The following is a 17,894-nucleotide window of genomic DNA, read 5'->3' as shown; positions in this document are numbered from 1 at the left end:
AGCTTTCATTTTGGGATCACTTTCCAGACTACTCAATGGATTCTTTCCATTTCTATTTTGTCTCTGGATCTAGGCTATCAAGGCAATTTTCTTTCATATCTTCTTGAAATATGATATATAGCCTCTTACTCTGATCATGGCATTTAAAGTGTCCAATAATTCTTAAATTATCTCTCCTTGATCAGTTCAGTTTCCAGTTTTTTCTGATGAGATATTTTACATTTTCATCCACTTTTTCCATTCTTTTTACTCTGTTTCTTGATATGTCATATAGTCCATATATGCTCCAAAATTTGATTTGAGAGATTTATTTTAGAGTTGTTTGGGAAATAATGTTGAGTGTGTACAATTAAGTTGCCTTTAATCTACTATCTTCTAACTTCTCTACTATAAAACTTATTGATTTCTTCCTTAAGAGCTGATTTCTGTCATCAATTCAATCTCTGATCAAAGGCCTCCAGATAAAGGGGAAACCACTAACTCCTGTGGCAGCTCATTCTGCTTTCATGAAGATCAAAATGCTAGGAAGTTTTTTTTGTTTTTGTTTTTTCTCATAAAAGTAAAACTTGCCTCTCAGAAACTTTCACATATTATACTGTTTTGACCACTGAGCCGAAGACCACAGCTGATACTTCTAATCAACAAATGCAGGAAGATAACTATCCTGCTCCTTCCCATCTTCTCCACCTTAAACATCTGCAGTTCCTTTTACATTTTCTTGTGTGCCCCCAACATCTTGGTTACACTCTTTAGTGCATTCTGGCTTATCCATTTCAATTATTCAGATGACACTTATCCATGTAAATATTCTATCCAACAGTGAAAACTGCAACTCATGGCAGCCCATCTGAATGACTTCTATCCATATCTGTTTATCCAACATAGATTTCCTTCATACATTGGAGATCTACATCAATTTTTTCTGATATCCTAAGAATATCAATGAAATATTCAAGGTATCAATTTATCTCTCTCACAATATGATCAGTCCATTTTCTTTTTTTGATCACATTTTCTTAATGACATGCTTTACAATTCATCTCCTTTATAATTCTTTGATTGTAATGCATTGTAGGCGTTTTCTGTTTTCTGGGTGATCCTCAACTTCAACTCTATGGAGATCATTGGAAGAAAACTCTTAATAAAAACCAGGCCTCTGTTTTAGGGAGATGCCTAGTATAATTAAAACCTTTTATAAATCCCCAAAGACAATCCTACCCTTTTCTACCAACAGTTTTGGGACCAGGTCATGGTCCATTTGTAGTGTCTATCCAAAATCAGATAACCAGAAGATAGATGGATAGATGAACAAATGGGCAGAAATCAACATATATTGCTATGCCAATTGAATGATTGATTGACACTAATGGAGGGGCTCTCTTAAATTATCCATCCTGCTCCATATTATAGTCTGAAAAAAATCTTCATCTATAAGTTACATTTTGGGGCAGAAGTTAGGCTAGGTGATCATTGAGATCTCTTCCACTTTTAGAACTGTGTAATCCTGAGGTGACAGTGCATCAAATGTACAAATTATTTAGCACATTTTTATATTTGTGATGGTAAATATATCTTGAACAAAGAATCTCATCAGGAAAACACAGTCTACTTGATTTTCAAAGTTAAAAATGAGCCAAACATTGTTTTGTGGTGGATTTATTAATTTTTGTTTGTCATAGTTTGACTAATTTGACACTCTACCTTCATTAATTAACTGGTTATTTGATAGAACAGACTTGTTTTATTCACTTCCTGTAGGCACAGTAGTCTTGGTGATTTTATGGTATAATGACTTGAATATTTAGAAATTTAGAGGTGGAAAAAATCATATATTCCCAGAGTAAGAGCTCTGAGCCCCAGAGAGAGTTTCATCACATGTCCAAATTGCTCAGCCATCAGATATTGACAAAGCTAGAATTGGGACTAAACTTATGATTTTCTGTTCAGTGCTCAAGATATTTATTTTGATTTTCACACTTTCTCTGGTCCTATGTGGAAGAGTTATATCATTAATCTGACTAAATCGACTCTATTAAACAAAATTGCTTTTTAAATCTGAGCAATAAATCTAATTTGTATAACTTTCTAATTAGTTTATTGTATTCTCTTGCTGAAAAATTATACTTTTATCATATTCTCGTATTACTTTATATAGCTCCATTCTTGGTATTTAGCTCAGTGTATTTTGTATTATTTGTGTATTATTCCTTTTGTTATATAAGTTCCTTATGATTAGGAGCTACTCAGTTTTTTATATTTACATTCTCATTGCCTAACACTAGACCTTGCAAATAGTAGATACATAATAAATGCTTTTTAATTAGCTTAAATTGAATGTTACTAAAATTCTTCATCATCCTGATAAAATAGGCCCATTGGTGTTATCTTAGCTGTTGCAAAAGCTTAAAGACAGTATCTACTAGCCAAAGAAGCCTAACATGATAACAGCAAGAACAACAAAATGGATATACAAAAATTTTTAACTACATATCCCTTCTGATTCTCAGTATCTTCATCTACATAATAATGATCACAGCACCTATTTCACCAGATTGTTGTGAAAAATCAGAGGAGACAAAAAGAGGAGGCCAGAGTCCTGCAGACAGTGCAAAGCCAAACTTCAAACTCTAGTATGTTGTGTGTCTTACAGCTGACTCTGCTTGACAGCTGACATTTTTCCCCTAATCCATTTCATATGTCAAAGAAAACAAAATCACTTAGTGTTATGTTTAACAATCAGTTCTGTCAGAAATAATATTGTTATTAACTGTTTGGACATATATACCTATATTATATTTAACTTATACTTTAACATGTATTGGTCAACCTGCCATCTGGGAGAAGGGGAGGGGGGAAGGAGGGGAAAAGTTGGAACAAAAGGTTTTGCAATTGTCAGTGCTGAAAAATCACCTAAGCACATATCTTGTAAATAAAAAAATATAATAAAAAAAGAAAGTAAATTTTAAAAAATAAAACTATATCAATATGAAAAAAAGAAATAATATTTTTACTAGAAAATATTGAAGTAGTTCTTAGGAGGACAGTCAGCCACCAGGAATTCCTATGAACTGTGTACCAACCTGTCCTCCTTGACAAAAATAAATCTGAGCTTCACATATGCTTATGGAAAATCTTCATGGAAAGTTCTATTAATAACCTCATCCTGTTGGATTCTTACATTAAAGCTACAGCTTAGGAGCAAAGTATTTATCAAACAGAAAAGGAACAAAAATCAAAATTAATTTTTTGATTTTAAATCATAAGTCAGTAGTACCTTACAGCTTCAAGGTCTTTCAGAATGAAGAAAAAATACTGTAAATCACAAAGATTAAAAACAATAGTAGTTCTATACCCTAAATTCTCAGTTACATATATAAAAATATTAGCAGCTTTTGCCATCTATTAAAATTTGCATATAGGTTGTCTTATTTTGATTAGCTTCTATAGTTTATTTCCACACATGAATTTATAAGATTCAAAGCTAGAAGGGAGCTCAGAAGCCACCGAGTACAACCAACTCAACTTACAGAAATTGAAATCAGTGGATTTAACGATGACAGTGTTTATATTTTTAGCAGTTACTCTGGGTCAGGCACAGTGTTGAGTGCTTATGATTATTATCTTTCTTGATCTTCCTAACCACCTGGGGAAGTACATGCTATTATCATCTCCATTTTACAAATGAGGAAACTTATCTGAGAATTTATTTGGGCTTAGTTTTTTCTAACTCCAAGATTGGCACTCTATCTTCTCTGCCAGGGCAGTTAGTAAACAGAGGCAGGATTTGAATCCAGGTCCTCTGAAGCCAGGGCCAGTGCCGTTTCCCCTTTATCATAGCCCCTTGCTGTATGGACAGTCCCTGAGGTCGGGGTGAGTGAGGGAACATAATTCTGCTGGGACGAATGACGGATTCCCTGGGGTCTTCCTGCCTTCTTCTCCTCCTGAGAGTGAGTGCTGATGTCCATGGCCCACGAGGAGAGCGATCCCGTGTGGTTAAGGACCCTGTCAAGCGCTCTTGAACCGGGAACCCTGAGCCAGAACCCTGCTTTTGTGGTTCAATCATTTTGTTCATGCCAGATTCCACGCGGGGCTTTCTTGGCAGAAGTGCAGCCACAGTTTGCCATTTTCTTCTTCAGCTTACTTTACATCAGAGGGACTGAGGTAAACTGGATTTCATAGCTAGGAACTATCTGAGGCTGGGTTTGAATTCCTGTAGACAAGTCCTCCTGGCTCCAGGGCAAGCACTTTATCCACTACACCAACCAGCTTCCCAGAAAAGACATTCAGAATTCAGAGAAAAGTGGATTGAGCTTAGAGATAACGCTCCAAGTCCCTTTCTCCCATTTGTAGTGTGTTCAGCAAAAATGAGAGGGAATGGTATCCACGTCACCCTTCATTCACTGTCTTCAGAAAATGTCCTTTTGTGTTTGACACATATCAAATACTGACCAGCCTCTTAGAGACTTCTGCATGAGCCATCTCAAATGTCTTCCCCAATACTTGGTATTAAAGAGACTGAGAAGACTCCTCATGGACCAGTTTCTGGTCAAACATGGTCACTGATATTCTTCCATAACCTCAATCATGACACAACTTGATAAAACATCATGCAAAGTCCTAATAGGCTACTGCCTTCTTGTTGCTCAGGGCCTTTCCCATTCCAAAACAATAAAGGAAAGGAAAAATTCTCCCTTCTTGGGGGCGTGGGAGCAGGAAGGGAAACCATTTTCCCTTTTTGACATTCCCTGGACACAAATACTCTCTCCACAAGGATTAAAGGTCTGGGATTGGCTAGACGCTATCTCTTCCCATTTCATGTGAGAAATCAAACCCATTTAGTTTGGTTTTAATGTAGCAACACCAAGGGCTACAGTTCTTGCTCTCTCCCTCTCTCAATGTTCGTTCAATTGGTTGACAAATACAACAACAATGGGATACACTTCCTTTTACTTCCTCATTTAAGTAGCCCATCTATACTGTCTTCCCCCACATACCATATTTAATGACTGTTGAACTTAAAAAGAAAGTCAAGATCTCAGGGAACTTTTTTATATCTCTCTGGAGTTATCCAAGAACCTGTAGTACTTATAGAATTTGTTGAACTAAATTGTTTAGGTTGTCTTGGGTGTGATCTGTAATTGTGAATAATTTTAAATGTTCTTTTCTATTTCAGAAATTCGATTCAGTAGAAGATATAATTGAGTTTCACAAACACTTTCCTATTGTGCTTATTGATGGGAAAGATCAAACAGGAACCCATCGAGAACACTGCTACCTCAAGCAGTCTCTGTCACCCAGCAGAATCTACTCATCCTAAGACAGAATGAGGTCTTCATTTTGCCTTTCGTTCAGCAGCTGTGGTATCCGTGACAAAAAGTCTCATACAGGAGAGTTCAAGATGTGATCAGCTGATTTCATTATGAGTGAAAGATGGACATTTTCCCAGTAAAAGCTGGAAATGTGTGCTGAAAATGTTTCCTTAACTGCTTATTTAACATCCAAGCTGATAGCTTGGATTTTAAGAAGAAAGATGAAAAATTATAATCTGGAAGTCTTAGTTTAGAAATTTCTACTGTTTTGGTGATGCTGAAATAAAGTGCAGAATTTAGTAATGTCTTTGACTGGATGATTCAAAGAGTACTAATAGAAACCTAAAAAAAGAGAAAACCTCTCATATGGATTGGAGAAGCAACCCCTATGTAGAAGAATCCAGTGATCCTCACTTATTGATGACACTATTCACCCTATGGGGCAAGCTCAAGTTAAAAGGCTACTGGGAGAGACCAGAGAAGAATGTGCCAGGACTATCAAGTCCCTGGTTCTGTCTCCCCTCGGATGGCGATGAAGGCAGCCCAGGACTTCAGAGCTATGAGTCCAGAGAAGAGCAGGACTGGCCAGTCACTGGCTCTGCTTCAGACTGGCCCTGCAGCCAGTCCTCAGGAGAGCAACAGGGATGAACAAGAGACCCCCGTCCTCAGCCTTCCTAAGGGGAACCAATTGCCACCAACAAGAAAGCCCTGGGATGGACTGCTCCCAGTTAAAACCCCAAAACCATTGTCTTGTGGCTCAAATGCTCTGGAGATGGGGTCTGATGAATGCTTTACAGGTCAATCACCACTGGCCAGTATCCATCAATCAAACAGGAGAATGAACTACTACTTCAGCAGCAAGAGATCCTGAGGTCCAAACAAGACTTATAAGGTCCCAGATCTCTTCTGATGGGATCAGTCTTACACAAGGACAACAGTAACTAACTCGTCCTCCACCCAAGTTCCTAGCACTGTCATAAATTACAACCTTAGGAAAAGAGATCACTTTCTCATAAGTCCCATTTTAAAAGACATTAACATTTGCTCTGAGGATGCTTAAGAAGACCAATAGAAAATGAGAGCTCCTTGAGGACAGGGACTACTTGTGCTTTTGCATGTTTATCCCTGGTAACTATCACAATATTTCACACAGTGCAAACACCTGATAAATGGGTTTCCTTTCACTTATTACAGACTAAGTCCCTGATTTTAATTAATCATCAGTTTTGTGTTTTGGGTGACCTTCTTGTATATGGTATATTATTGTTTTGCTTTCTAATCCATTTTGCCATCATCCCCCCCCCTTTGTTTTACACACCCCAGATGTCTGTGCTCTCTTTTCCATCTCTGTCTCTGCCTTGGTTGTTCCCTCGACCCAGAATGTCCTCCCTCTCCACCTTATTTTGTTAGAATCCTTGATTTCCCTTCAGAGTTCGGCTCAACCGCCAACCCTAATCTAGAGGCCTCTGCTGATCTTTCTTATGTCACATTGCTTTTTATCAAGTCTTACAAAAGTCTTCTTCTAAGTCTGTAATAAGACATTAAGATCCCATAAACAAATGAAGTCAAACCAAAATATTCCATACATCTTTTATAGAATGCAATGAACATTATAACCAATTAAGTAAAATGTTAATAAAAGAACCAGACTTATTGGCCAAATGATTATACCCTAAGGAATAAATGAGTCAAAGAACAGTAAGAAGGATAATGAATAATTCTATTAAAGAAAATATGGAGACAGCACATCATAATTTGTGGAGCAAATCTAAAGCCATCCTTAGAAGAAATGTTTATATTTGAACACTTACATCAACAAAGAAGAGAAAGAGAAGACTAATCAGTTGAATATGAAATCATAAAAGCAAGAAAAATTCTAAATGTAAGACAAATATGAAAATAAAAACTATATAACTGACAAGTAAAAATAAGAACTGATTTTTTAAAAGATCAATGAAATACCAACCAATCAATAAGCCCTTTTTAAATGCCTCTTCAGTGAGGGACCCTGTGTACACAAAGAAGGAATGTGTTCTCAAGGAATCCACATTCTAAAGGGGAGACAAGTACACATGCAAGCATATGCAGAATAAATAGAAATGCAATGTAATTAAATATCTGGTAGTTGAGAGAACACTAACTCCAGTGAGGAGATTATAAAAAGCTGCCTTTAGAAGGTGGCAACTGACTTTCATCCAGAGAAAATGAGAAAATGCAGTCCAGCCCTGAGGGAAGTGGAGTACAAAGACAAGGAAATGGAGGATAGAGAACCATGTCCAAAGAACCCAGAGAAAGCCAATTTGGTTGGATCGCAGAGCAATGTTCAATGATTCTCGAAAGGATGTTGGAGTCCAAAATGAAAATGGCCTTAAGACTTCAATAGAGGGGCAGCTAGGTGGCGCAGTGAATAGAGCACTAGCCCTGAATTCAGGAGGACCCGAGTTCAAATCGGGTCTCAGACACTTAACACTTCCTAGCTGTGTGACCTTGGGCAAGTCACTTAACCCCAGCCTCAAAAAAAAAGAAAAAAAAAAAAAAAGACTTCAATAGAGGAGCTATATTTGGTCCTAGAATCAGCAGGAAATACTAGAGTTTATTTCATGGGAGAGTGACATGGTCAGATTTATGCTTAAGGAAAATTATTTGGCAACTGGGTAGAATGAGAAAAACTTATGGCAGGGAAACCAATTCAAAATCTATTAAAATAATACAAATAAAGGGTCATAATTTGTTGACTGAAAGCTATTGTATGAACCCAGAGAAGTGGGTAATGAGATATGGAGGTAGAGAAGTGGGTAATGAGATACCTCCATATTTCATTACCCACTTCTCTGGCTTCACACAATAGCTTTCAAATTTTTTGTGTATTCTACACAAAATTTGGCAACTGGATACGTGGGATGAGGGAAAATGAAAAATTAAAGAAACCATCAAGATGTTAAACCTGAAAGTCTAACAGACGGGTCATTCCTTTTCAGGAATAGAGAAATATTGAAGAGGGCTAGGTTTGGGGGTAAAGACAACAAATTCAATATACAAATGCTGAATTGGGAGGGTCTCCAGGAAAAATCTAATAGGCAGATGGTCTCCAAATCATCTGCTTGAAGATGGTACTTACATATCTGGGGATGAGTTTACCAGGAGATTGGGTTCAAAGAAAGAAGAGAAAAGGGCCTGAGCTTTGGAGAAGAATGAGGCAGTAAATTGGGAACAGTCAGAAAGTAGGGGGAGAATCATGAGGGAGGAAGCTTACAAAAATCCAGAAAGAAAAGAATATCCAGGAAGAGATAGCAGTCAACAGTGTGACAGGAAAGAGAGCCAGCTAAGGTCAGGACAATGTTAGAATGTGTTTTCTTTTGTTTGACCAGACATAATTTTGACAAAGTTGCAGAGTTTCTCTTTTTCTTTTAAAAAGGATTTGCTCTTGTTATTTGAAAAATAAAACTAAATGATTTTTTTAAATTTTGTTTTGGTTTTTTGTTGTTCTTGTCTTAATATTCACTGTGACAGGGGGGCAGCTTAGATAGCACAGTAGTTCACTTATAACATATATGATCCTGAAAAAGTCACTTAACCTCCACACTCCCTGTTCCTGACTCCCAAAACATTCACTATGACCACCTTTATAGATTTATGACAAAAATGTAAGAAATAAAATTGTATTATACCTGAGATTCCAGAGACATATAGTTCTACCAAGCAACTGACAACTCATAAAAACAAAACAAGTTTTTTATCCAGCTCCACAAAATTAGAATATGACAGTAGGACTTGAAACCTAGTTTTTTCTGACTCCTCTGAAGCTGACTCTCCATTCACTATGCCATAACAACTCCCCTTATGAAAACTATAAATATAATAAGTCATTAATTATAAAAACAATAGCATTGATAGTAAATGTAAAAGAAAAATATTTATATTTAAGACTAAGATACATAATAAAAGGGTATTTCCTGTATATAATTTTTTTAAATTGTCTAACTCTAAGAGTTAGCATTATTTGTAGGGAAAAAAGGAATAAAAATAAAATTTCTTAGTAATATTAGGAGTAAAGCAGAAATGCTCACTGTCCTCAATATCATCTGAAAGGCATAGCAATGACAAAAAATTAAAAAAGTTGAGGGAATAAGCATAAAGAGAAAGTGAAATAGTATTATCCAAGTGGTATTTTACTGAAGACACCCAACCATGTCAAATTTAAAATGATTAATGATTTCAGTAAAGAAGCAGAATATAAAATAAATTCACAAAAGTCAATGGCATTTCCATATATCCTTAATAAATCCCAGAAGGAAATTGGAAAATAATTTAAGAACACAACAAAATGCAGTATCTGAAAACTGACATGCCACAACTCATGTAAGTCTCTAATCTACAACTAAAACCAATTTTTATACACAAAAAAGATCTAAATAATTGGGAAAGAATTTAGCATCCATGGCAGAGCCCTATCAACCTAATGAAAATTATTATATTGCTCAAATAATGCTACATATTTAGAGTTATACCAGCCAGATCACCAAAGGGGTATTTTATAAAATTAGGCAAATTAATAAAATTTATTGGAAGCATAAAAGGTCAAGAATATGAAGTCATATTCTATATAACTTACAAAGTTAAGTGCCTAGAGCAATGTTTTTCAAACTGTAGATTATAACCCTATGTAGGGTCATGTAACTGAATGTGAAGGTTGCAAAATTATGATTGGTAATCAGTAAATGTTTAACTTGTCTACCTATTTTATATACCTATCTAGGGTCATGTAAAATTTTCTTGAGCAAAAAAAGAGTTGTGAGAGGAAAAAGTTTAGGGACCCTGGCCTACAGCATGAGAGATTAAATGACACCTCTGGGGTCATATGATGAATCTATGTGAGAGGCAAGCCTTGAGCCCCTATTCTTCTAGCTTTAAGGTTGGTTCTTGAGACATTACATAACACTATTTTAAAAATAAAATTCACTTGTAGTAGATAGAGCCTTATTGCCACACATATCTATGACTGGCAAAATCTCACAAATAGCATATTCTCAAAAAAGTTGATTGAATGCAGATTGAATGAATGTATGACTGCAGATCTCATGTCTCCCTTAAAAGAGAACTGGTCCCACATGTAGTCCTGCTAGATGGGGAAGAAGGAACATGGTATCCGTAGACTCAAGGTCATCTTGGAGTGCTTGTGTTTTATGGCTGTCTGAGGGTCTGCGAATCCATTCAATAAAAATCTATGATGTGACAGGAAAAATAGAAATATGAAGGTATATAATTCAAAATACTAAAAAAGGGGCTCACAGCACTTCACATATCTCACACTGTACTACTAATCAAAAGTACTTCTCAAAATTACCTAGCACTAGATAAATGCTTTAAAAGGTTAGTGAAATAGAGGCATTTAGGTGGTGCAATGGATAGAGTACTGGCCCTGAAGTCAGGAGAACCGGAATTCAAATCTGGCCTCAGACACTTAACATTTTCTAGTTGTGTGACCCTGGGCAAGTCACTTAACTTCAATTGCCTCAGGGTCAACTGCAGCGGAGAAGATGAAGTGCAAGAAGTGACCGTAAGGTCTCATAATCAGAGCGCATTGGTCATGTCCTTCAGAAGCCAGACCACAAAGAGTTAAGAAGAGAGGGGGAATGTCCTCAGCATTTCCAAGGAGGGAGGCTGAAAAAGGGAATTGAAGGTGTGTTATGACTGAATGATAAGTTTTTGATAGTGGGGGAAGGACTTTAGGGTGTTTGGGGAGGGTGGGGATAAATGGGGAGAGTGGCTTGAGTATAATGGAAGGAACTAATATATAGAACAATGAGTATCTATGAAGAAATGGGGATAATTAGGGTTGGAATCTGTTAGAAAAGACAATGTCAAGATTTCAATAAACCTAGGAACACAAACTATTAAGAAAGGTATTCCTTTTAATAAGACTGAAGAACTGTTGGGAAATGTGAAAGCAGATTGATGAAAAAATAAATTCCCACTGGAAAAAATATTTTAAAATCCTAAAATTTAGAATTTTATCTTTCATATTTATGGATAGAAATAAAAATCAGAACCAGACAAGACAAAGAAGAAACTTTTAAAAGTTTATCTCGATTATATAGAATTTAAAACTTTTAGCACAAATAAAATCAACGCAGCTAGAATCAATAAAAATATATTTTGGGAAACAACTGTTGCATCAAATACCTTATAGAAAAATCTGTCATCCAAAACCTTCAGAAAATTTATGCAAGATCAAGAATTGTTCCCTTTCAGAACAAATGATTATTGTAAGGTTTTTACAATAACCATATGTAAAAAAATCTCATACAATGTCATATTCATATTAAAAATGCAAAGCAAACCTCAGATACTACTTCACAACCATCAAACTCACAAAGATGTTCAAAAGAATGATTCATTGTTGGAGAGGCTATGGTAACAAGCATACCAATTACCCAGTGGTATCATGAATTTCTTCAATCATTCTGGAATCCAATTTGAAATGATGTAGTGAATGTTATTAAATTGTTTATACTACTTAGTCTAATTCCCCAAGAATTTATTCCCATAGGACAAATTCCAAAAGATAAAGAAAAGAGATTCATATATAGAAAATGGTGGTGTACATAGTAAGACAATTTGTAATAAATAATAAAGGGCTAAAAAAAAAGTACCTAATGATTGGGAAATGGCTTAACAAATTGTGGACTATGAATAAGATGTATATTACTGTGATGGAAAGAATGATGACTATGAAGAATAGAGGGCGGAGGGGCAGATGTAATTAGTGGTACACAGCCAAGAAGGCAGCAGCTCTGGTCGGGCAAGTTTCCTTCACCACTAGATGCCAATCTCAGAACCTCTACCTACATACACAATGACTACACTATTAAGTACAAGTAAAGTAAGTGGGGGGGAACTGCCTACATTGTTCAATGACACTGCCATTGACAAAAATCAAAAACCATATTCCTTCTTTTTGTTAATAATCAATAACCACTTGCATGTGTTTTTTCCTTCTCACTATCAACCTTGGAGTGTGTTCTTGAGTGTGGTTTGAGTGTTTATTGGAAAATATCTTTTCTGTCAAAATGTTTCAAAGCATTATAAAAAGAGAGAAATTTGTAGCCATATCAAGCATGTATTTATTGACAAAAATTTTATATGTAACTCACCCATGACAACAGAAATATATGATGGTTCTGTCAACTGGTGATAAAAATGAGAATAAGACACTGGTGGGGAGGGGAGCTTTACTGTTGTTGAACAAAGTGTTTTAAAACTGTTCCATTCTTGGAATTCTGATCATACTAACCAACTAACTATGGCCACAGTAATAATTAGGAACCTGAAAGTCTTGTACATTCTGTCATCTTTACAATGAAAGTTCAACAGAGTATGGAACCCAAGCGATTACAAAAATCTGACTTCAACCATTTGTTTTCTTCAGTAGACTTCTACTTATTTCCCAGTCTTTTAAAACTAATCTAGTAAAAATTCCTATCAAGAGGTTCAAGATATGCAGAAAAATCTGGAAAGCAGTCTGGTTTTATACAATATACCACGTTTATTCACATATTACAACACATTCCATGACATAAAAGAGCAATACTGAAATTCAATTCAATTAGTCTTTTACTGTTTTTAATTTTTTTTAATAAGCATTAATTTTTTCTTCCTCCCTTTACCCAATTGAACAAAATAGAAAACAAAAAAGCTTATGTTTAGTCAAGCAAATGCCCAAAAATGAATTCTGAATCTTAAGTTTATCACTGTCTCTGCCAGGAAGTGGGTAGCACACTTTGGCTTCATTCCTCTGGAGTCCTATTTTAACATTTCAAAGATCAGCTCTTTCAAAATTGTTTTTATTTGTAATATTATTATACATGACTGCAAATTGTTTGGGTTCTATTCACTTCCCTGTGCATTAGTTCTTACATGTCTTCCTAATTTTCTTTAGAAATGAAATTCGGCAAAGATTTATATTGGCTATTGTTTTCAAAATTCTACGTTTTGAATTTATCAATTGGCAAGTGAAAGTGACAATAATAACTGGAAAAAGCTTTGCTGTTTTTGAACAAAGCTGTTCAAACAACCTATATCCTAAGGAATTGAAAAATAAAAAGTGTTTGTCCTCAAGGAGATATTTTACTAGGGCTGGGGCAAAGGGTATTACACACATAACAAAGTGTTTTCAAAAAGAAAGACTAATAACTGTTGTAACTGAGAAAGGTTTAAGCAAAAAATAATATCTGAACTAAGCATGGAAGGACAAACGGATTCTAAGAAAAAAGGGACAAAAGAACATTTCAGAAACAAAGGGTAGCTTTATGAAAGTAACAAACTTGGAACATGAAATGCTGTATATTATAAACAACAAATAGACTGCCTGTCCAAAATACTGAATGCATGAGGGAAACTGATGTAAAATAAACATCAATAGAGGAGTTATAGCCCGAGTAAAGGGTTTTACATGGCAAATAGAGGAATTTGTGTTTTATTTTAGAAGCAACAGGGAGCCAGTGAAGTTTTTTGAGCAGAAATGACATTGTTAGACCAATATGGCAGCTATATAAAGGATGGATTAAAGAGATATTAGGAATAGAAAAAAAAAAAAAAATTATCAAGCAACTGCTACAGGCTTTGTGATGAGGGTCTGAACTGCAGTGATAGCTATGAAAGCTGAAAAAAAAGACACAAAATATCTTACATAGAGTCAATAATACTTGGCAAATTATTGGATATAGGGAGAAAAAAAAATGACTCCAGAGTTGTTAATCTGGGTAACAGGAATTAAATAAGTGAGATACTAATAGAGATGGGTTTGGGAAGAATGGAAACAAGTTGCATACAGGTTGAGTTTAAGGGGTCCATAGAGCTTTCAAGTAGAGCCATCCAGCAGGAGTTGGTTGATATAGGAGTGAATGTATCATTTCAATGAAGAAATTATAGAATATTAAGATCTAAAAGGAAACTTTGCATGTAATATAATACGTCATTTCCTCTGAGTTTTATTTTCTAAGCTTCATTCCAGATTGAACATTCTATGTTCCTTGTTCTAATTTACCTTCTAACTATACCAGCTGCTTTTAAAAACAGAAAACATGAATGTGAAAGCACCTTACAAATACCCTTGTCCAATCTCATAACTGAAGAGAGACCCAGAGGGGAATGCCTTGCACAAGCTCAACTCATCAATTAAGAGCAGACCTAAGTTTCTAACCCTAGTTTCTTCACCAGCCCTTTCCTTTACCTCTGTTGGCACCTTGTGTCCATCTCCCTTAGAAACAGAAAGAATGCTTTAAACCACTTTTCAAAGACCCAAGAGCTGTTACAAAGATACCATGACTGCCAGGCAGAGAAGATTCCCCCTTGTGATAGTTTCACAGGTTATATGCACAAGGGTTCCTGGAAACTCTGAATGTTTACAAGCAATGGTCTTGTTTCCACTTCAAATGCAAGAAATTTAGGTCTGAGATCACCATTAATGGGAACATATATAGCCAAATGATCATACAATTCTTTCCTACTTCCTTTTAGAAGAAAAATGACACAGAGAAATGGTAATACTTCAAAGATCCTAGCTTTGTTAACGTGGAATTTCCGTCCATATGTTTTTAATGGCTGCAAAATTCATCATATTATAGCCACTTTTGTAATGACCCTCTCAGCACTTATCTACATTGAACTTTGTCCTAAAGATCTATAGTCTGTCAACAGGCTCGTTCTTGAAATTCTTATCCAGCTTGATAATAGGACCTTCTAGAACTGAGAATCCACTCATCTAATCTTTCCTTAGGTCCACAACATGTTAAAATATCAAAGTAGGATTTTGGTGAAGTTTATGTTTTGAAGAAGACATTTACTTTAATAATAGGTCATAAATTGGCTAAAAGTATATATAAATATTTTTAAGATTTCATGGCCTGTTTAATGATGCAGAAATAATAATGGACCATTAATAAGGGGATATGGTTCTAGTCAGTTTCCACTGAGTTATGTGTCCTTAAGTATATTAATTTTCATGGCTGGGTCATAATCAGGTGTGAGATTGAGACCTAATAATCATTGAGGTTTCTGTGAAAAGATCCCTTTGCTTCTATCCCACTTTACACACTTATGACTCCGATTGTGAGCATCAGAATTATATTCTGGGTTCTCCCTCTCACCATTCTCTTAAAACAATAAAATTATTTTGGGGACTATTCCAAAAGAATTTCTTCAAAGAAAGAAATAAGTTAAATTTCTCATCATATTTCAACTGGGTTCTAGCAAAATTTTTGTATATCTCCATCTTCTCTGAATAGAAAATACAATTTAAATGAGATAAAATCAAATTTTAGTTGAAAAAGAAAAATTACAGACGCTAAAGGTTTATGAAGTGCTTTCCTCAAGACAGCCCTACAAAGTAGTTTTTTGTTGTTAAAATTTAGTCTTAATTCCAGTTTATCACCTGTATGAGCTCATACCAGGAAACTCAATTAAAGACTAAAGACTGAGTGGTAATAATGAGACAGTCTTGTTTCATTAACTTCTTTAAAATATTGCTGAATTCATGATCTTGGTAGTAGAAGTATTTTCTCTGACAATGTCAAACCCATCCATGAACATGACTCCCTCCTCCATATCTAATAGACTGAAATTGGGCTACATGCATATAATAAGGAGGGGGCTGTTGAGATCACTCCTTGGTTGCTGGCTAGCTCTGTGGGAAGGCATACCTTTTATCAAGGCAACCTGGACCAGTACACATTGCTATGGCCTCTCTACCCTATCTGACAGCCTTCTTTCCGGGATTCAAATTCACTAATTCCCAGTGTTTTCAGAATTAGTGAATCCAAAGACAGTAGGATTTAAGAGCTAGAAAACATTAGATATTCTCTTAGCTTAATCATATTATTGATAAGAAAAATGGGGCCCAGAGAGAAGAAAAGTTCACAAGGGTAGGTAGTAAAGCTAGGATTCAAAGGCAGATCATCTGCTTCTTAATAATAGTTAATACTTTCTCTTAAAAGATAAAAGTGTAATTTCACCAAGTGGCACCATTATTAGTGGAAATTCTCTGGGTTCCAATTTTTTCCATTTGCTTAACATTTGTGTTGTCAAGAAGAAATTATGCCAAGTACGATTATCTGCATATTTCCAAAACAATAGAAATAGTCACAGTTCCATAGATCTCACATTAAACCATTAAAAATTTAATTGTTAAGATAAATAGCACATATGAACATCAAACAACTTTAGCACAGGACAATATAACATTGTTATAAAACAATCAATCAGATTAGATGTGTTCCATCATTATTTGGGAGGTCAAAATAAAGCCGTGAGAAATAAAAGCTAAAACCAGATCAAGAGCTAGAAATACTTTTTTTCTCAATATTTAATCATTTTTCCCTCTGTTTAACAAGCTTCTTTCTTTGCTTGTGAACTCAATGTCAATCGGGCTGTTTTGCCAACATTTGTGTCTGACTAGCCAGAAACTGTTATATCAAACTAGTCCTGGGAACAATTTAAATTTGCTCTCTTTATCTGACCACTTCTATTTTTTTAGTTCATCCCTCTCCACCCTAGTGGAGAAGACACAAACTCAAGAGAGGTAAAGTGATTTGCCCAATGACACAAAAATAGTTCGAAGTACAGATCCAACTTCAGAATTGAGTCCATTTATCTTTACTATAGTAAAAGACAAGCAGCACTCTTTGAAAATGTGGATTTACTGAAGTGGGGATTATGAAAGTTTATTCAGAGAAGTATTTTAATTTGTGGGCAAAAAGGTGAGCTGCTGATATCATTAAGGCAGCGTAAATTATGATGGATTTCACCTTCTGTCCTTTCACAAAATATACATTACACTAGTGATTTAATGCTCTTAAATGAGATATGAAACTTGATCTTTTGCATTTCTCTTGAAAATCTCCTTGGAATTACCAAAGTAGACAAATTTAGCTTCTCCACACAAAGTAATAGTTCTGAGTTGATACAGTGGAAAAATCATAAGATTGAAAGTCAGAAGACTTTACTCTCTGCTTAATCCCTTGAACATATTGTTTGAGCTCTCTAAGGTCAAAATGTGTAATTTACCTTAAGTTGTGGAATAATTAGTGTCCCCTGAGAAGACTAATTTTCTTACACAACTCACTAGCTCTGCAGGCTTTATCTTTCAATATTGAGTGAGGAATTGTGCTCCCTGACAGGAGTTAAAACTTACGTACACCATCATATTTCAGAGTTGAAATGAGGTTTTCTTTGGACTATTGTAATGTTCGGGGAATAACTTAATAAGAGGGAGGAGGTAGCATAAGAGGGCAGAAGCAATCGAATTCGAATCTGGCCTCAGATACTCTCATCTGCATGATTCTGGGCAAGTGACTTAACCTGCCAACCTCAGTTTCCTCATTTGCAAAATGAGAATAATCACCACCCTCCTCCCTCTCAGAGCACTTAGATGCCCACACAATGCTTTATTCTCACAGCATGAGACAGATTCACACAACACACACGTGTCTACATGCATAGACACTTATATAATATATATGTGCACTTACACACAGAGCACTATTCACACACAACTGCTATGGAGGGGTAGGGGACCAGGAGAATGAG

At 35.6% G+C, this 17,894-nt stretch overlaps 2 protein-coding genes across 5 annotated transcripts in view; one reads left to right on the top strand and one right to left on the bottom strand.

Moving 5' to 3' along the window:
• Positions 1-5,524, top strand: part of CLNK (cytokine dependent hematopoietic cell linker) — a 177,218-nt gene extending 171,694 nt beyond the window's left edge. The window contains exon 20 of the mRNA XM_074274809.1: positions 5,174-5,524. Coding sequence (XP_074130910.1) covers positions 5,174-5,317 — 144 coding nt within the window. The 3' untranslated portion in view covers positions 5,318-5,524. The remainder of the gene's footprint in view (positions 1-5,173) is intronic.
• ZNF518B (zinc finger protein 518B) overlaps positions 1-17,894 on the bottom strand; it is a 70,733-nt gene that overhangs the window by 7,738 nt on the left and 45,101 nt on the right. The gene's annotated exons all lie outside the window — the stretch shown is intronic.

The sequence above is a fragment of the Sminthopsis crassicaudata genome, chromosome 6 (assembly GCF_048593235.1).
Source record: "Sminthopsis crassicaudata isolate SCR6 chromosome 6, ASM4859323v1, whole genome shotgun sequence".
Taxonomy (NCBI): Eukaryota; Metazoa; Chordata; class Mammalia; order Dasyuromorphia; family Dasyuridae; genus Sminthopsis; species Sminthopsis crassicaudata.
Note: the sequence above shows the minus strand (reverse complement) of the source record. Positions and strands in the feature narration are given on the sequence as shown.